This window comes from Daphnia carinata, chromosome 3, assembly GCF_022539665.2.
Source record: "Daphnia carinata strain CSIRO-1 chromosome 3, CSIRO_AGI_Dcar_HiC_V3, whole genome shotgun sequence".
NCBI lineage: Eukaryota > Metazoa > Arthropoda > Branchiopoda > Diplostraca > Daphniidae > Daphnia > Daphnia carinata.
In genome coordinates, this window is record NC_081333.1 from 3151090 (window position 1) to 3165087 (window position 13998).

General features: G+C 42.5%; 3 protein-coding genes across 3 annotated transcripts; 2 read left to right on the plus strand and 1 right to left on the minus strand.

Annotated features, from left to right (window-relative positions):
* Window positions 1-1148: 1148 nt before the first annotated feature.
* LOC130693335 (chitin synthase chs-2-like) lies at window positions 1149-7602 on the minus strand. Its single transcript, XM_057516469.2, has 16 exons — window positions 7524-7602; window positions 7079-7221; window positions 6436-6680; window positions 5858-6370; window positions 4775-5790; window positions 4420-4713; window positions 4145-4355; window positions 3658-4085; window positions 3425-3592; window positions 2792-3354; window positions 2507-2724; window positions 2267-2427; window positions 2005-2193; window positions 1774-1938; window positions 1465-1711; window positions 1149-1393 (listed from the first exon to the last, which is right to left on the minus strand). Exons 2-16 carry the CDS (start codon window positions 7159-7161, stop codon window positions 1206-1208), a joined length of 4689 nt encoding a protein of 1562 aa, XP_057372452.1. The 5' UTR covers window positions 7162-7221; window positions 7524-7602; the 3' UTR covers window positions 1149-1205.
* Window positions 7603-8260: 658 nt separating this feature from the next.
* LOC130693278 (protein cueball-like) lies at window positions 8261-10581 on the plus strand. The gene is made up of 7 exons (XM_057516406.2): window positions 8261-8446; window positions 8772-8993; window positions 9060-9264; window positions 9323-9578; window positions 9643-9938; window positions 9997-10291; window positions 10361-10581. The coding sequence occupies exons 1-7, from the start codon at window positions 8368-8370 to the stop codon at window positions 10457-10459; spliced, it is 1452 nt and encodes a 483-aa protein (XP_057372389.1). The 5' UTR covers window positions 8261-8367; the 3' UTR covers window positions 10460-10581.
* Window positions 10582-11711: 1130 nt separating this feature from the next.
* Window positions 11712-13850, plus strand: LOC130693286 (dipeptidase 1-like). Its single transcript, XM_057516415.2, has 10 exons — window positions 11712-11864; window positions 12036-12193; window positions 12255-12408; window positions 12473-12605; window positions 12667-12817; window positions 12874-12943; window positions 13002-13263; window positions 13342-13417; window positions 13488-13623; window positions 13686-13850. Exons 2-10 carry the CDS (start codon window positions 12048-12050, stop codon window positions 13812-13814), a joined length of 1257 nt encoding a protein of 418 aa, XP_057372398.1. The 5' UTR covers window positions 11712-11864; window positions 12036-12047; the 3' UTR covers window positions 13815-13850.
* Window positions 13851-13998: the final 148 nt, after the last annotated feature.

The following is a 13998-nucleotide window of genomic DNA, read 5'->3' on the forward strand; positions in this document are numbered from 1 at the left end:
TATAGCCTGCCAGCTTTCTTGGCCATTAAAAACCAAAAAGGGCTTCTTTCTCTTTCAAGGTAGAGAAAGACAAAACAATCTAGGACGATGTATCGTCCAAAACGAGCGATTCCGCCCGCGTGAGACACGGAACTGTACGGGACGCCATCTTGCCGCGAATAAAAGCCACGCAATTCAGTTTCGGTTGCTAGGCAAAAGGATAACCCACACCGTCACTTTTGACGTTCCAAAACACAACTCCGGATTGCTAACCCCCCTCCCCCTTCTTTTTTTTTTTTTTTTTGTCTCCATAAATAGCCGCTGACGTCGTGAGTGTATCATTTTGTGGCGGCATTGACTTTTAAGGGCGCGTGGGGATGTGTCAAGGTGGCGGTTAGTGAAGCGGAAAACACAAAAAGATGGATGCGAATTCCGGACGACAACCGAAAAGAAAAAACCAACCCCAACGAAAATTTCAGGGCAACTGCGAACAATTTCTTTTTTTAATTTTGGTCCGGCTCGAACACGCGTATTCTCTCCTTAAATAGAAGGTTTTAAAAAATACAAAAACATTCTGTTTGTAGCGGCTAGTTTTCTATATGGTAATAACAAAGTCTTGACACGGGAGGCCATCGATAATAATACATAAATAAAAAATAAATAAATGGCGAAAATGGGATGATGGGTGTAGGTTATCATCCGCGCATTCTTGAAATGCCCATAAAACGGAAGGGAAATGCTAAAATGATAGCAATCAGTGCTGAAAATGCGTTGCGTGTTATTGTGATTAACGACGGAACGTAAACCATACGCATCAACTTGAATGCGACCGCAAAAAAGTCGTAAGGAGGGGGGGGATACAAAAAATCTTGTTTTGGTAGTCCTTTTGAACCAACAGTTTTTTGTTTTTTTTGCTGGTGGGAACACTAATTTACATATCTACTGTGACTCGCTACGAGTCGCTATCAGCGACGGATAGGTGACACATTTCACACCTCTAACCGCCGCGAAGGGCTGTAGAAAAAACATTTCCAACTTTCTCTGTAAATACGCTAAAGAAAAATCCAATTTAGATTTATTTCATTCTTCATTTCGATCACGTTTATTCGATTAAAAATAATTAATAGAGAAAAAAAAGGTTAGAATAAAAAGCCTCTTCGTAACTGCTGCTGCTGCTGCAAAAAAGATAAGGTAATAGAGCTATAGTTGTTGAACGCAAATCACGATTATTCGAAATCGTTTTCGTGATTGGTTGCCATGGCCATACTGGATCGGCGACGCGCTTTTATGGCGTCGTGCGCCTGGAACGCGACGGATGATCTTCGCCTGACTTCGTTCATGACCGTACTACGACGGCTGGCCAACTTGTGCAGCGTGTCTCTTCGTACCGACAGTCTATTCCTCACGTTCGGATCTTTGAATCGAATTAAAATTTGATTAAAAAGGAATCTCAAAAATGTCAGTTTAAAAAAAAATAACAATTACCATTGGAATCGATATTCGCGCTGATTGAATCGATACGTTTACGGAAGGCGGCGTCCAAGTTGCCCGTGAATTGGGTCTTCTTCTGCGATTGTTGCAAATTGTGGATAGTACGCCGGCGGCTAACGTGATCTTTGCGATCGGAATATTTGTCCTCTTCGTCATCGTCTGCGCCTTTTAATTGTTGCAATTCTTTGGCGATCTTAATAGCGTTCTTCTCCAGGTAGGCTTCGTCCGATACGTCGTCCATCTACGAAGGGGATGTGAATCACGTCGTTGTGGCAAATGAGTTTGCGATTTGTTTTGCGGTACCTTTTTACTGCAGGCCTTGATATCGGTGGTGGCAATGATTTGAGAGAGTGTTCCAAAACGATGGAAGAACATGGCGACGAACTGGATAATCATGACCGAGGCGAACATCAAAAGGAAGACCATACCAATAGGTTCGAGTTGTAGATACGTCATTTCAACATTAACCTTTTTTGTAAAAAAAAGCGCCAAATTTGAAAAATGTTGAAAGAATTGATTTGAAAATTTGATTACCGTTGGCCAGCCTGGAGGATCGAAATACTCGTAGCTGATGTTGTATTGAATGCCGAGGGGCCAATCAATATGCACTTTGTCTTTCTCCAGGGTCATCAGGAAGACAATCGTCACGTACAGCGCGTTTAGAATGAAAAATGTAAACACGGACTTGTTGCGGAGGTCCTTGAGTGCCGCAGCGATTTTAGCCTTTAAAAAAACAAAAAAAACGGTGTCATGTTTTTAAAAAGAGGATAGCTTTTAATGGACAAATTGATTTTACCTGTTCGGCTTTGTCTTCATCGATTGGGTACAAATACTTTTCGAGCATATCCTTCCAGAATTGAATTTCAGGTCCGGTGAGGAAATCCACGACACCCCGCACGAGGGCCTTATCTTCCAGCCAGTAAGGATTGATAAGAGGATCTCGCTCCTCTTTCATAGCTACATTAGATGGCAGCACTCATCAGTCGACATTATAATATTTAAACAAATAAATTCAATAAAAACAAAAAAATGTTACCTGTCATTTCGCTATTTTCGCTGTTATCATCGCTGTAATCGTCGTACACTTCCTCGTCGTCCATCTCGTTGACAACGCTCAAATTATTCATTTCAATGTCATTGACTTTGGCACTGCCCGAAGACGACGATAGCGGAATTCCGCCGCGGACGGATCCTCTGGTCGAACCGCCTCGTGAGAAACTCTTGCGAGGTCCGGAGAAGTTGGGATTAATAAACCTGGTGCGTTATAGCCATAAACGTTAAACAAAATGCTCAATTGAATGAAATGATAAATTGAGTTTACCTCTCGATACTGTCCAATCTCTTATTAAGAGTTGTCAGCGATTCGGATATGCAAAGCAGTTGATGTTTCTCGCCGTTGTCCGGCTTGCGGTGGACGCAGCACATAATTTTGAAGAGGCCGGCCAAAGAGAACTCGACTGATCCTTCGTCTTCTGGCTTGTCTTTTGTCGTCTGTTGGAAGAAGCTCAACAAAGCGTTGCCCTTGTTCTTCTTCTGAGCTGCCGCCATAGCGGCCGCTGCGGCCTCATCGGCGCTGCTTGATTTCTTCTTCTTCTGAGGGGCTTCACGCGTTCCCCATGAGACGTTGTTCAGGTTGCAGACCGAGTAAATGATGAGCAACAAATACATGGAGGGTACGGTCAAGTAATAGATAAGACCGCAAGGCAAACACCAGAATTCTTGGGGATGTAACAAGGCGGCCACGATGAAACTGGAGGCCGTAAAGACCAAGAAGATGCCCGACGGCGATAGCCATCCATCTTCGGATAACTGCAGGATGATGCCCACCATGACGGCCATCATGACAATCGAATAAGCGACGCTCATAATCTGGGCAACAAACACCTGAAACCGAAAGTTTAAGCATGTCGTAAGACAAAGGCACTTTCCTAATTTAAAAAATATAAATGCACACCTGGAATTTGGCTTTCGTTGTTAGGCAAATAATGATGAAAAGCAAGATGGGCACTAAATTGATCCAGAAACTTGTCCAGTTGTCAACGTGGAAAGCTACACTCCAAGAACCGACGATCATAAGGAAAATAGTTCCAGGTCCGATAACTGTTCCAATCATCAGCATAATCTATTCAAAGCGCATGAATTTGTTTTAGAAAATACATCAAACAATCGAAAGAAATGCAAACTCACGTGATAGCAAATGTAAGGGAATGAAATGTTGTCATTCACTTTGGTGACGCTCTCGTAATCGCCCAAAAGATCGAGGATGTTGGCCGTTGTGGAGGGAACCCAACGACGACGTTGATTGTAAAATTCATCGAATCCTTCCGGGCAGTGAGTGAAGGCATCGCTAGCTGCGCAGTATTCGACACGGTAGCCTCTTTGGAGCAAGAGGGTACACAGCCAACGATCTTCGCCCTGATCGTACTGGACGTAGTGACGGGCTTCGCTCGATTTAGTCGTGTATTTGGCCATAACGTTGTCGTCCATCAGAGCTTTGCCGCGGAAGAGGGAGAAGCATCCGGGACTGCACAACACGCAGCCAATCATGTGCTCGGTGGCTTTCTGGAGCCAATGGCCGATAGCGTACTCGAACATTTGATACCAGGCCATTAAACCTTGCATTCGTCATTTAATTAGGTAACGATCGCAAGTTTCTAAAGGAATGAGATGCTACCTGATCCGACAGGATGAATGCGACCGCAAGCAGCGGCCAAGTTGGAATTTCTCTTCATCAAGTCAATGAGTAGTCGGACAGCGTCGGGCATAAAGTCAATGTCGCCGTCGAGGGCCAGCAAGTAAGTGTTGCTAGCGATGACTTCCTTGCGATCCACAGAGATGGGCAGTTCCATCAGTTTGTGTCCCAGCAGGTAGTACATGTACATAACCTGTAGCAAACAACGTTATTGAAATCCATCCTCATATTCTAATGAAGACAAATTCTAATTTAACCTGACTCCATCTCTTCCTGTTGCGAATCTTCTGTTTGTCTTTCAAATGGCAAATGATTTTCGTTTTGCCCGGCAGAGTCCAAACTAGACGACCTCCGTAAGGTGTTGGGTACTTTTTGGGCGCCCGAACGCGGACGTTCGTCTGGTGGACGAAGCTAGCCGCCTCGTCCATGCAGTCGATCAACATTTTCACGTAAGAGTTGACAACCATTTCGTCATCATCGTCGTCGCTCAGCTCGAACGCGTCGTCGAAAAAGATGTGCGTCTCAATTTCGTAGTAATCCGGATCGACAATCTATTCAATTCACATTTTTAAAATAAACAACACACCAACAAAAGAACGTCATTTGAAATACCCTCAAGTATTGTTGAGCTAATCTCCTGGAACTTTGATCCTGATCCAGGTAAAAGATTGACTTTAAGAAAGTGACCGTTTCTTCCGTGTTTTCGTGCCACATAGTAGCGCAAGTGTAGATGCGAGTGATGTGATCGGTAGGTCTAACTCGATCTTCAGCCGAATCATCACTGCCCTCCGAGTCCGAATCGTTCATGGCCGGGCTAGGCATCACATCCTCGCCGTACTTTTGACTCAACTCCACATCAGTCGAATCGATTTGTTTCAATTGTTTGGTCTCAACTTCGACTTCATCGTCACGTCTCCTACTCATCGCCATCGATTGGTCAACTAGGAACGCATTGTAAAACGGGTAGACGAAGAGCTTCTCGGTGGTTGCGAGTCTTCCGCATTTCGGGGTCCAATTGTGGGACGTGATCCACGCCTGAGAAATGATCCAAAAGACCCACGCCCAGGCGTGTTGGTTGGTCAACGTGGCCAGCAGGTAACCACCGTCGGGGCATTCGAAGAACAAATGGGGCGGAATGACGTCGGAGAACATGCAGGCGTTGCCCATTTTCAATCCGCAGAAAGTAATCAGCAGAGTGATGGTCGTAGGTACGGACAGGTTGATGGGCAGAGCGAAACCGATTCCCTGGATACGGATTTTACAAGCGAATTTCCCGGCCAAGAAACAAGCCAAAGCCGTTCCGGCTTGAATGCAGAAAACGTAAGCGGCCGTATGGGGCCAGGCGGTCAGAGTTTCGGTTTGGGACGCACTTCCTATCGATCCGGCCACTGCACTTGTCAATCGCGTCGCTTGATCAGGCAGTTTAATCTCGGTCACGTTGTACGGGTGTTCGTGGAAAGAGATGTAAAAATAGTCGAACAAGTGGCTCACCGATCCGACAAAGATCCAATCGATGCACAACATGCAAACGAAGAAAACCGCGGTCTTCCAAACGGTCAAGAACACGTAGCTGAAATAGCGAGTCCGTTTCAAATTCTCTTTGATTCCTCCCAGGTATTTGATAACGACTGAAAGAGGGTTGAACAGCATTGAAACTTAATCCAACAGGTAATATCAAATGAACCATTTTCTTACCGAAAGGTGAGTCTTTATCCACGTAATTCTCCCACCATCCGAACGACGTGAAGAACAGAGAAAAGGGCAAGATCCAAACGACATTGTTGGTTGCTGACCAATTGAGCGCCGCCCACAGAAAAAGGCCACTCAGCTGGGCGAGGATGGCCAAACTGTCCGCTGTTAGCAAATAAGGAAGGGTTCGTTCGTTCGTCCCATCTCTGAAGCGTGAAAAAAATTTGAGAAGGGCTGGAACGAGGCAGACGCAATTGGTCAACATGACAGCTTCGACTACTTTCAAATTAGGCAGGACCAAGTAGACCAATAGGGCCAAGCCGATAACGTGTAACGTTTCAAACGTAGCGATGATAGAGAATTCCATCGTGGTTGGTTTCTTCCACGTGCGGAAGAGGCAAATACGAGTCGAACGAAACCACATGAAGAATTCGGGCACGAGGAAACAAAAGAAAATGGCCCACACCCAACCAACACGCTCTTCCATGCTGACGGAGGCTTCAATTTCTCTTCCGGCACCTATTGGGCATAAATGCATAGATTTATCTACCTGTTCGTGAGGTTATTACAAAAGCAAATCATACGGGTGCTGCAGTAGGGATGTTGAACGTCCGGTTTCTTATCCGTTATTTTAATTTGCGACGTCATGAAGAGGAGAGTTCCTTTAGCAATAACAGCACCCATTAGAAAAATGCAGAACGTCACGATGTAGGCAATGACTTTGGCGATTTGAGAAAAGGCTTCCACAGCAGCCGCGTTTGCCAACGAGCCAGTCGTGTCCTTCGGCGGCTTCGTCCGGAACGGATCCCATGGTTTTCTTGGCTCTTCGCTGATAAAAGAAACAAACAAATCATTTTTTTGTGTGTGTGTGTGATTGAAGATCAAAAGTAAAAAAACCGATAGTAAACCTAAAGGACTTTCCAAAGTTAAAAAGAAATTCAGTGGTCAAATCGGGTTATGAAATCATGATCTCTAATCTCTATCAGGTCCGGCGCATGACGTGTTCTCTGACATTAAGGAGGGTTAGGAAAGCGAAATGTACGCACTACGTCACTTATTTTATCAGTAGAGGAAAACAGCATTTGATGTAGAAATCTGATAAGGCCATGAAAAAGCTTGCGAAACTTGATCTTTACAACGTCGTTTAATAATGTGAACACATTCCTTTAGAGCATACCTACAGGCATTCATTTAGGTCTACAGTTTTGTGTGACTTATGTAACATACCCTGTTGGCCCGTTGAGAGGTGTTTCTTCTTCATCGCTGAAGTCGTCGTAGCCGTCGACCAACCTGGCCGTCTCCATGGCCATCTCGGAAGACGTTTGTAGGTGTCAACCAGTCAGGGGTAAAAATGTCGCAACACCCACTTCCTAGGGAGTGAATGATGATTAGAAATGAAATCGAATACGTGAATAAAATCCTGCATTAAGCGACTCGAGCATTTGCTAGTGATTATTATTATTAAAAAATAAATGTGATCTCATCTGGCCATGTTGTCAACAACAGCTGCCACCAAAGATTTCTACCTGATAGTTGTCACACAATAAAGACAGATCAGAGACTCAAATATTAGTCAACACTTCTAATCACTTTCATTCTCACGGTAGTGACAGTAATGCAAGCAGTTTGAATAAATCATTAACAATTGAAAGTGGACAAAAATGAGACCTACCTGTATAGATGATCACAGTGCACTATTAAGCAAAAAAACAAATTACTTTGGGCTAGACAAAAAATGGGAGACAATGTCAGACCGACCTTGCTCCAGTAAAAATTTTAAGACCACTGAAGTTGCCCTTGCCGTCGATTAGATGGCTTGTCTCCGCACTGTTGATAACGTGAAAAAAAAATCTGCGGGATTAATGTATGCCCTGACAATGAGCGCAACGTAGGTCTTATCATATCACCTATCATTTTTTAACTCCTCACACCTCTGCCTTGTTTTATATGATACCCATAAGCTGACGTGGAAGAGTACAGTTGGCCTTGTCGAGAGAGAAAAAAACATTTGATTCCAATTAATGGACGTTGATTGTCATACAAAAACCGGGTACAACACATTGAAAAAAGATTTCCGGATAAACCTTTTCATTTATTCGTTTTCCTTTTATATTTTGAATATTCATAGGTTGTTGATGTCCTGATTCCATCTCGTTTACAACTTAGGAAAAGTGTTGCAATAGCCGTCAGGGCAAGACGTTTCACTGGCACTGCATTTAGCACGTTGCCCCATAGGTTTGTTATGTCCGAAGAATTGGGTATGTATAGACAAACTTGTTTCTGGTACGTCTACCCCTAATCTTATATAAGTGTACGAGCCATGCTTTGGTTGCTTTCATTTCATTTAGGACATTTAAAGAAAAGATCGTCGCCTTGGCAAGTCGTGGTTGCAGTTTGCTCTTCGATCAAAGAATTTTTAGAACCCAGTTGTTAATCTGGAGATTTTTCAAATTTTTATATCTCCATTCTGAATTGTTATTCATTTCCAACCGTTTGATTTTGTATTGCTTATTAAAATGCAATTAAAAGCGTCCGTTATTTTCATCGTTTTCACGCTGGGACTGTGCACGATCGGGAGTAGCCTCCAACACGATGGTAAGTCAATACAAGATTCTCAGGATCTTGTAAATTCAAAATCGCAAGGTGTCATTGTTAAACTTCCATGAAAACTAATTACTTTTTACGTACAATTTAACGGTAGCTAAAAATTATTGTTTCAAACGTGATGCTTGTTTTCACAACAAACTATTGAGCATGCAAAGAGTCACGTACACATGTGATCCGAGCCTCACGTCTTTTGGACGTTCGTGAACTTTTCCTTACTCTTTTGCTCATCCCAAAGAGATTTATCTTATCTGACTGGCAGCTGTCTGACCAGAGAAAACATGGTATTAAATATCTCCTTCCGTATACTATGCAGATATACTCATTGCCGTTGGCGATCAACTTGGATTTCTAACCAATGGAAGCTTGTACCGCACGCTGACGTTAGATTCTTTCAATGCATCAAAGTTGTCAGCCCTAACGTACGATGCCACAACACGGAAGTTATTCTTCTCCGATCGACGACATCGAAACGGTCACATTTTCAGTATCAAACTTGACAACGAAGCACGTCATACTGTGGAAGATATCGTCAAAAGTAGGTCAGACATTTATCACGTTACCACAATGTTGGCTAATTAGTTTGTTCTTTGATTGAAAACAGAAAACAGCAATGAAACTGTGGAGAGTTTGGCGTACGATCCTGTAGATCAAATGCTATTATGGACCGATGGATTTAATCGATCCATCCGTCGTGTTCAAGTCGATCACGACAGCGTTCACGTTGAAGAGAGCGCAACTGTTGAGATTGTGCATTTCTTGGACAAAGAAGATAAACCACGTGGATTGGTGGCCGATCCGTGCACCAGGTATAAACATATCAATATTCCATAAACAAGGTTTTTTATAAAGACATTATTGTTTCAGAAATTTATATTGGACAAACCGGTACATGTCCCACCCGACTATTGAACGTTCGTTTCTCAATGGAAGTCATCGAGAAGTTCTCATTAAGACTGATTTGTTGTTGCCCAACGCACTCGACCTGGACGTGCAAGAACAGATGTTGTACTGGGCTGACAATCACCGCAAGGGCTACTTTAGCATCGAAAGAAGCTTCGTGAATGGCACGGGAAAACAAGAAATTTATCGAGGAATCGGCCAGTTTGTCGTCAGTCTAGCAGTATGTAAACAATCCGTCCTTTCTTTAGAGATCCTTTTGTCTTTATTGTCCATTCTCTTACAAGGTGGGCACTGATTACGTGTACTGGAGCGACTACGATCACAAACACATTTGGTCTTTACCCAAGGATGGATCTTCTAAGAATCCCATCATACTCCGCACATTCCGTAATCCAGTAATGGGCGTCACAATCTTTCGTCATCAACCTTATGATTGCAGAGTAGTTTCTGTTCCAATTGAAAATTCTGAACTGCCTGTCCAGCAAGAACAGCTATCCAAATACGACGATGCTGATTTGTGTTTAGGTTTTTGCTACAATAACGGGGACTGTATTCTTGTTAATTCCGATTTACGTTGCAGGTAAATATGCTCTTAATTTCCTATCTTGATAATACCTCACTCGATTGATTGGTTATAGTTGTCCGGTCGGATTCAGCGGCGAACGATGTGAATTAGAGTCTGGCAAAAAGGATTGCGAAACTTTCGTTGACAGCAATCAATTCCAGATAATATTTCTGATATGCATAATTATTACGTGCGTGATCTTGCTCGTTATTGCGGTGATGCTCAGTGTTCAATTTATGAAGTTAACGCGTGAGAAGCAACCCCGAGTGTTTCGAAGGAGGTTTCTGGCACGCCCTAACAAAAATGAAAACACTTTGCCAGTTCATGATTTGGAGGATTGCTGCAATTCATTCGCCATGTGTGAAAGGGTAATACAATGTGCTTTATTATGATTCACAACATAAATAATTGACAAAGAAAATTTTCGTTATTTTTAGCCGTGTGCCCAGCAACAGAACGTAAACGCCACAGCAAAGGAGTTAGGCTGGGAAAACAATGGGGCGGATTGTTCTGTTCTGCTCAAATGTGAATTTTGATATCGATCGAGGATTCATTGCTATTCCGTCAATGAATACCATGAACATGCATAGAATTTTATCATTGTAAACTATCATCGTTCATTTGTGTCGCCAAAGTGTTTCTCATTGGATTACTTTTGTCAATGGGCCCATTGCTTAACGTTCCCGTCGTTTTCGCAAATCGTACGTGGTTGTGTTTGTAAAATACAAACAGAGTCGTGAAAATAATCTGCTGGATCCTCGAAACTGGTTGATTTCAGTGGAAATTAGATTTTTTAAATTATTATAACAAAAGAAATTCGAACCCGTGTAATTGGTATGGCAGCCGGAAACTATGTCACATCGCCATACTTACTTTACGATTACCTAGGGGGCGCTCAACCGTGAATAATATTTCTTTTATTAATATTTTTGCAGGGTCATTTGAAAAGATACGAATCTGTCTATCCGGTTTTCTTTTGCTATCCGAAGCCGACCCAAACCGAAATCTAGCAGTTCGGTGGGCCAGCGGCCATACCTTCGTGAGTCCGTTCTTTGTTCTTGTCACGTTACAAGTTTTATACCACTCCGTTGTATACGTCTCTCCCCCTTTCTCTGACGTGATCAAATACATTCGATTTTTGCATCATTCACAGTTTTTTATTGCAATCGGCAAATGTTATGTGCAAGAAAAGTGCGCCTGGAAAGGGTTAGATTAAAGTCATAAAGCTGGCAGTGGAATAACAAAATATATCATAATTCAAATCCGCAAAAGCAGATCTGGAAGTTATTTTGTTTGCACACCCCACCTGTTTTTATCGCTTCATGTGCTTGTTTTTTTTTTCTTGTTTTTTCCCATCGGTAACTTCTTTTTCATCTCGACAGTTCCTAGAATCTCCAAACATTTTCAGAAAAAAATTCGCAAGTGCGTCAAAATTTGGGGGAAGGGTGAACAAAAATCCATGATGGCCGCCCCTTTTTTTTCCGAATCACAAGCACATGAAAATGGGGGAAGGGCGAACAGAAATCCATGATGGCCGCTCTCTCTATCTTTTTTTTTGAGACACACAAGGGCATGCAGAAGTGGGGGGGAAGGGAGTACAAAATTCCATGATGGCCGCTTTCACTTTCTTTCTAATCCCCCAGCAGCTGTCAGTCAGCGTTGACGCGTTGGCACTAACCTTAACGACTTGTAAGCGGCCACTGTGTCGATAAGACGAGATGTGAAACACTTTGGCGGAAAAATAAGCTCTAACTATTCCCCATGGATCTTCCTTTTTTCAGAAAGTTCTCACGGCTTCAAACGTTGTTTCTTCGTTAGTGTTTTTGTTTTTGCCTTATTCTTGTTACCATGAGCGACAGTAAATTCGCATTTTTGCTGCTCGTCTTTACAACTGTAGCCATAGACGAAAAACAGTTGGATTTTGGATAAATTAAATAAAAGGTACTAAAGTTGTTTTTGTTGCTTTATCGAATTTTTTTTGTCCTTAAACATCACGTGATCGCAAGATATCAACAAGATGTCGATCTAAATCTGTAACATCAGACCGATATCAAACTGATAGTATCTCGACGCTATATTCAAGTTTAATGCTGGAGTCATTTGATTTTCTAGACGTGTTCTACTATGACGAAATTAAGTATCATCCTAGTCCTTCTATTTACGGTGGAGCAGATTCGGAGCTCTCCGGCCGGCCGAGTCGAACAGGTAGTTCTTGACACGTATGAAATCAAGGCGAGGGCCGTCCTGGATCGTGTGCCTCTCATCGATGGGTAAAAGAAGCTTAATTATTTAAAGTAGCCAGTTTTTTGCATGATGAATTTACTTTTTTAGCCACAATGACTTTGCCATGTCCCTACGTTACTATGCAAGGAACCAAGTTGGAGATCTGGACATCAATGATTTAACCACCTTGGAACCGTGGGCCAGTTCCCCTTCGTCACACACGGATATCAATAGACTTCGTCAAGGAAAAGTCGGCGCCCAGGTAAATTACAGTTTTAAGTATAGCAGTAAAATAGTGAAAAACATTTGTTATTGAATTCTCATAGTTTTGGTCAGCCTACGTGGGTTGCACAACCCAATACAAGGACGCTGTGTCTAAAACATGGGAACAGATTGACGTCATCCATCGATTTGTGGATGCTAATCCGACTACCTTTGAATTCGTTACATCTGCGCAAGGTACGTATGATAACTCAATATGAAGTTAATGAAGCAGATCGCTTGCAATTTTAAAAATAAGGGATTGAGGACGCGTTCACCCAGGGGAAAATTGGAAGTCTGATTGGAGTTGAAGGTGGCCATTCAATCGATAGCTCTTTGGCCGTTCTCCGTATGATGTACGACATGGGTGTACGTTACATGACAATGACGCATTCATGTGCTACTCCATGGTAATAGAATAAATAAAATTTCGTGCGTAATCAATAAGCGAATGTATTTTAACTAGGGCCGATAATTCGCAAGTGGATAATCCAGGCGGTGTAGCTGTTCACGATGGTCTCACACCATTTGGAAAGGTTACATAATTTTAAAATACTATCTTAAAAATTTGAATTCAAGATGAATTTAAACTAGACTGTGGTAGCAGAAATGAATCGACTTGGAATGCTACTTGACCTATCGCACGTTTCACGAAAAACAATGAGGGACGCATTGGAAACGAGCACGGCCCCTGTCATATTCTCGCATTCGTCAGCTTATGCGTTATGCAACAATACCCGTAATGTTCCCGACGATATTTTGCAACTTGTGGCTCTAAACGGAGGTATCGTCATGGTAAATTTTTTCCCGAGTTTCGTCACCTGTAGCTCGACGGCAACCGTTCAAGACGTCGCAAGTAAAAACTCATTTTAATTTTTCCAGTGTTAATTTTCATCTCAATATGCAACTCCTTTTGTTTTGTTATTCGCTTTAGACCATATGGATCATATCCGAAATGTCGCCGGAGTGGATCACATTGGAATCGGTGCCGATTATAACGGCATAACTGAGTAAAATTCTTACAAAACTTTACTGCAATTTAGATAATTCGTTAAAAATTCTAAACATTTCAATAAATAGGGTACCTGTAGGACTGAAGGACGTGTCAGAGTATCCGAATTTGTTCGCCGAACTCCTGGCTCGCGGTTGGGCGGAAACCGATCTGGAGAAAGTGGCCGGACTTAATTTGCTACGAGTTCTTAGAGGCGCCGAATCGGTTGAATCTATTTTCTTCTGTTGCGAATTATCAAATTCTTAGGTGTTTATTATTAAAAAAAGGTACGGGATCAGATGGCAGTTACGGGAGTGAAGCCGTTTGATGAATGGATTCCGCAAGCGGATCTGCCGGCCGAATCGCTACCTTGTAGCACCGGGCAGGTTAAGATCGACCAATCATCTCCCCAATAATACAATTTCCCAATAAAGTTCATTTAAAAATGGCAACTAATTTTAACTGTTTTAGCGCATTTCAATTCGACTAAACAGCTGTAGTAATGCCGAGTTGATTTGCATTTATATTAACCTTAGTTTATTGATAGAATGATCTAAGCCCATGTCGTATACGTATTTAGCATTATAATCCTTCGAATAA

What these genes read in the sequence shown, in the direction of transcription:
- LOC130693335 (XM_057516469.2), bottom strand. Translation starts at nt 7,161, where the DNA reads ATGGCCATGGAGACGGCCAGGTTGGTCGACGGCTACGACGACTTCAGC. An exon ending in ACAGGAAGAGATGGAGTCAG is followed by an intron (nt 4,356 to 4,419) that starts GTTAAATTAGAA and finishes TGTTTGCTACAG; the next exon opens with GTTATGTACATGTACTACCT. An exon ending in AGATTGGACAGTATCGAGAG is followed by an intron (nt 2,725 to 2,791) that starts GTAAACTCAATT and finishes ATAACGCACCAG; the next exon opens with GTTTATTAATCCCAACTTCT.
- LOC130693278 (XM_057516406.2), top strand. Translation starts at nt 8,368, where the DNA reads ATGCAATTAAAAGCGTCCGTTATTTTCATCGTTTTCACGCTGGGACTG. An exon ending in GAGTAGCCTCCAACACGATG is followed by an intron (nt 8,447 to 8,771) that starts GTAAGTCAATAC and finishes TATACTATGCAG; the next exon opens with ATATACTCATTGCCGTTGGC. An exon ending in AGTTTGTCGTCAGTCTAGCA is followed by an intron (nt 9,579 to 9,642) that starts GTATGTAAACAA and finishes TTCTCTTACAAG; the next exon opens with GTGGGCACTGATTACGTGTA.
- LOC130693286 (XM_057516415.2), top strand. Translation starts at nt 12,048, where the DNA reads ATGACGAAATTAAGTATCATCCTAGTCCTTCTATTTACGGTGGAGCAG. An exon ending in ATTCGTTACATCTGCGCAAG is followed by an intron (nt 12,606 to 12,666) that starts GTACGTATGATA and finishes TTTAAAAATAAG; the next exon opens with GGATTGAGGACGCGTTCACC. An exon ending in GTCTCACACCATTTGGAAAG is followed by an intron (nt 12,944 to 13,001) that starts GTTACATAATTT and finishes AATTTAAACTAG; the next exon opens with ACTGTGGTAGCAGAAATGAA.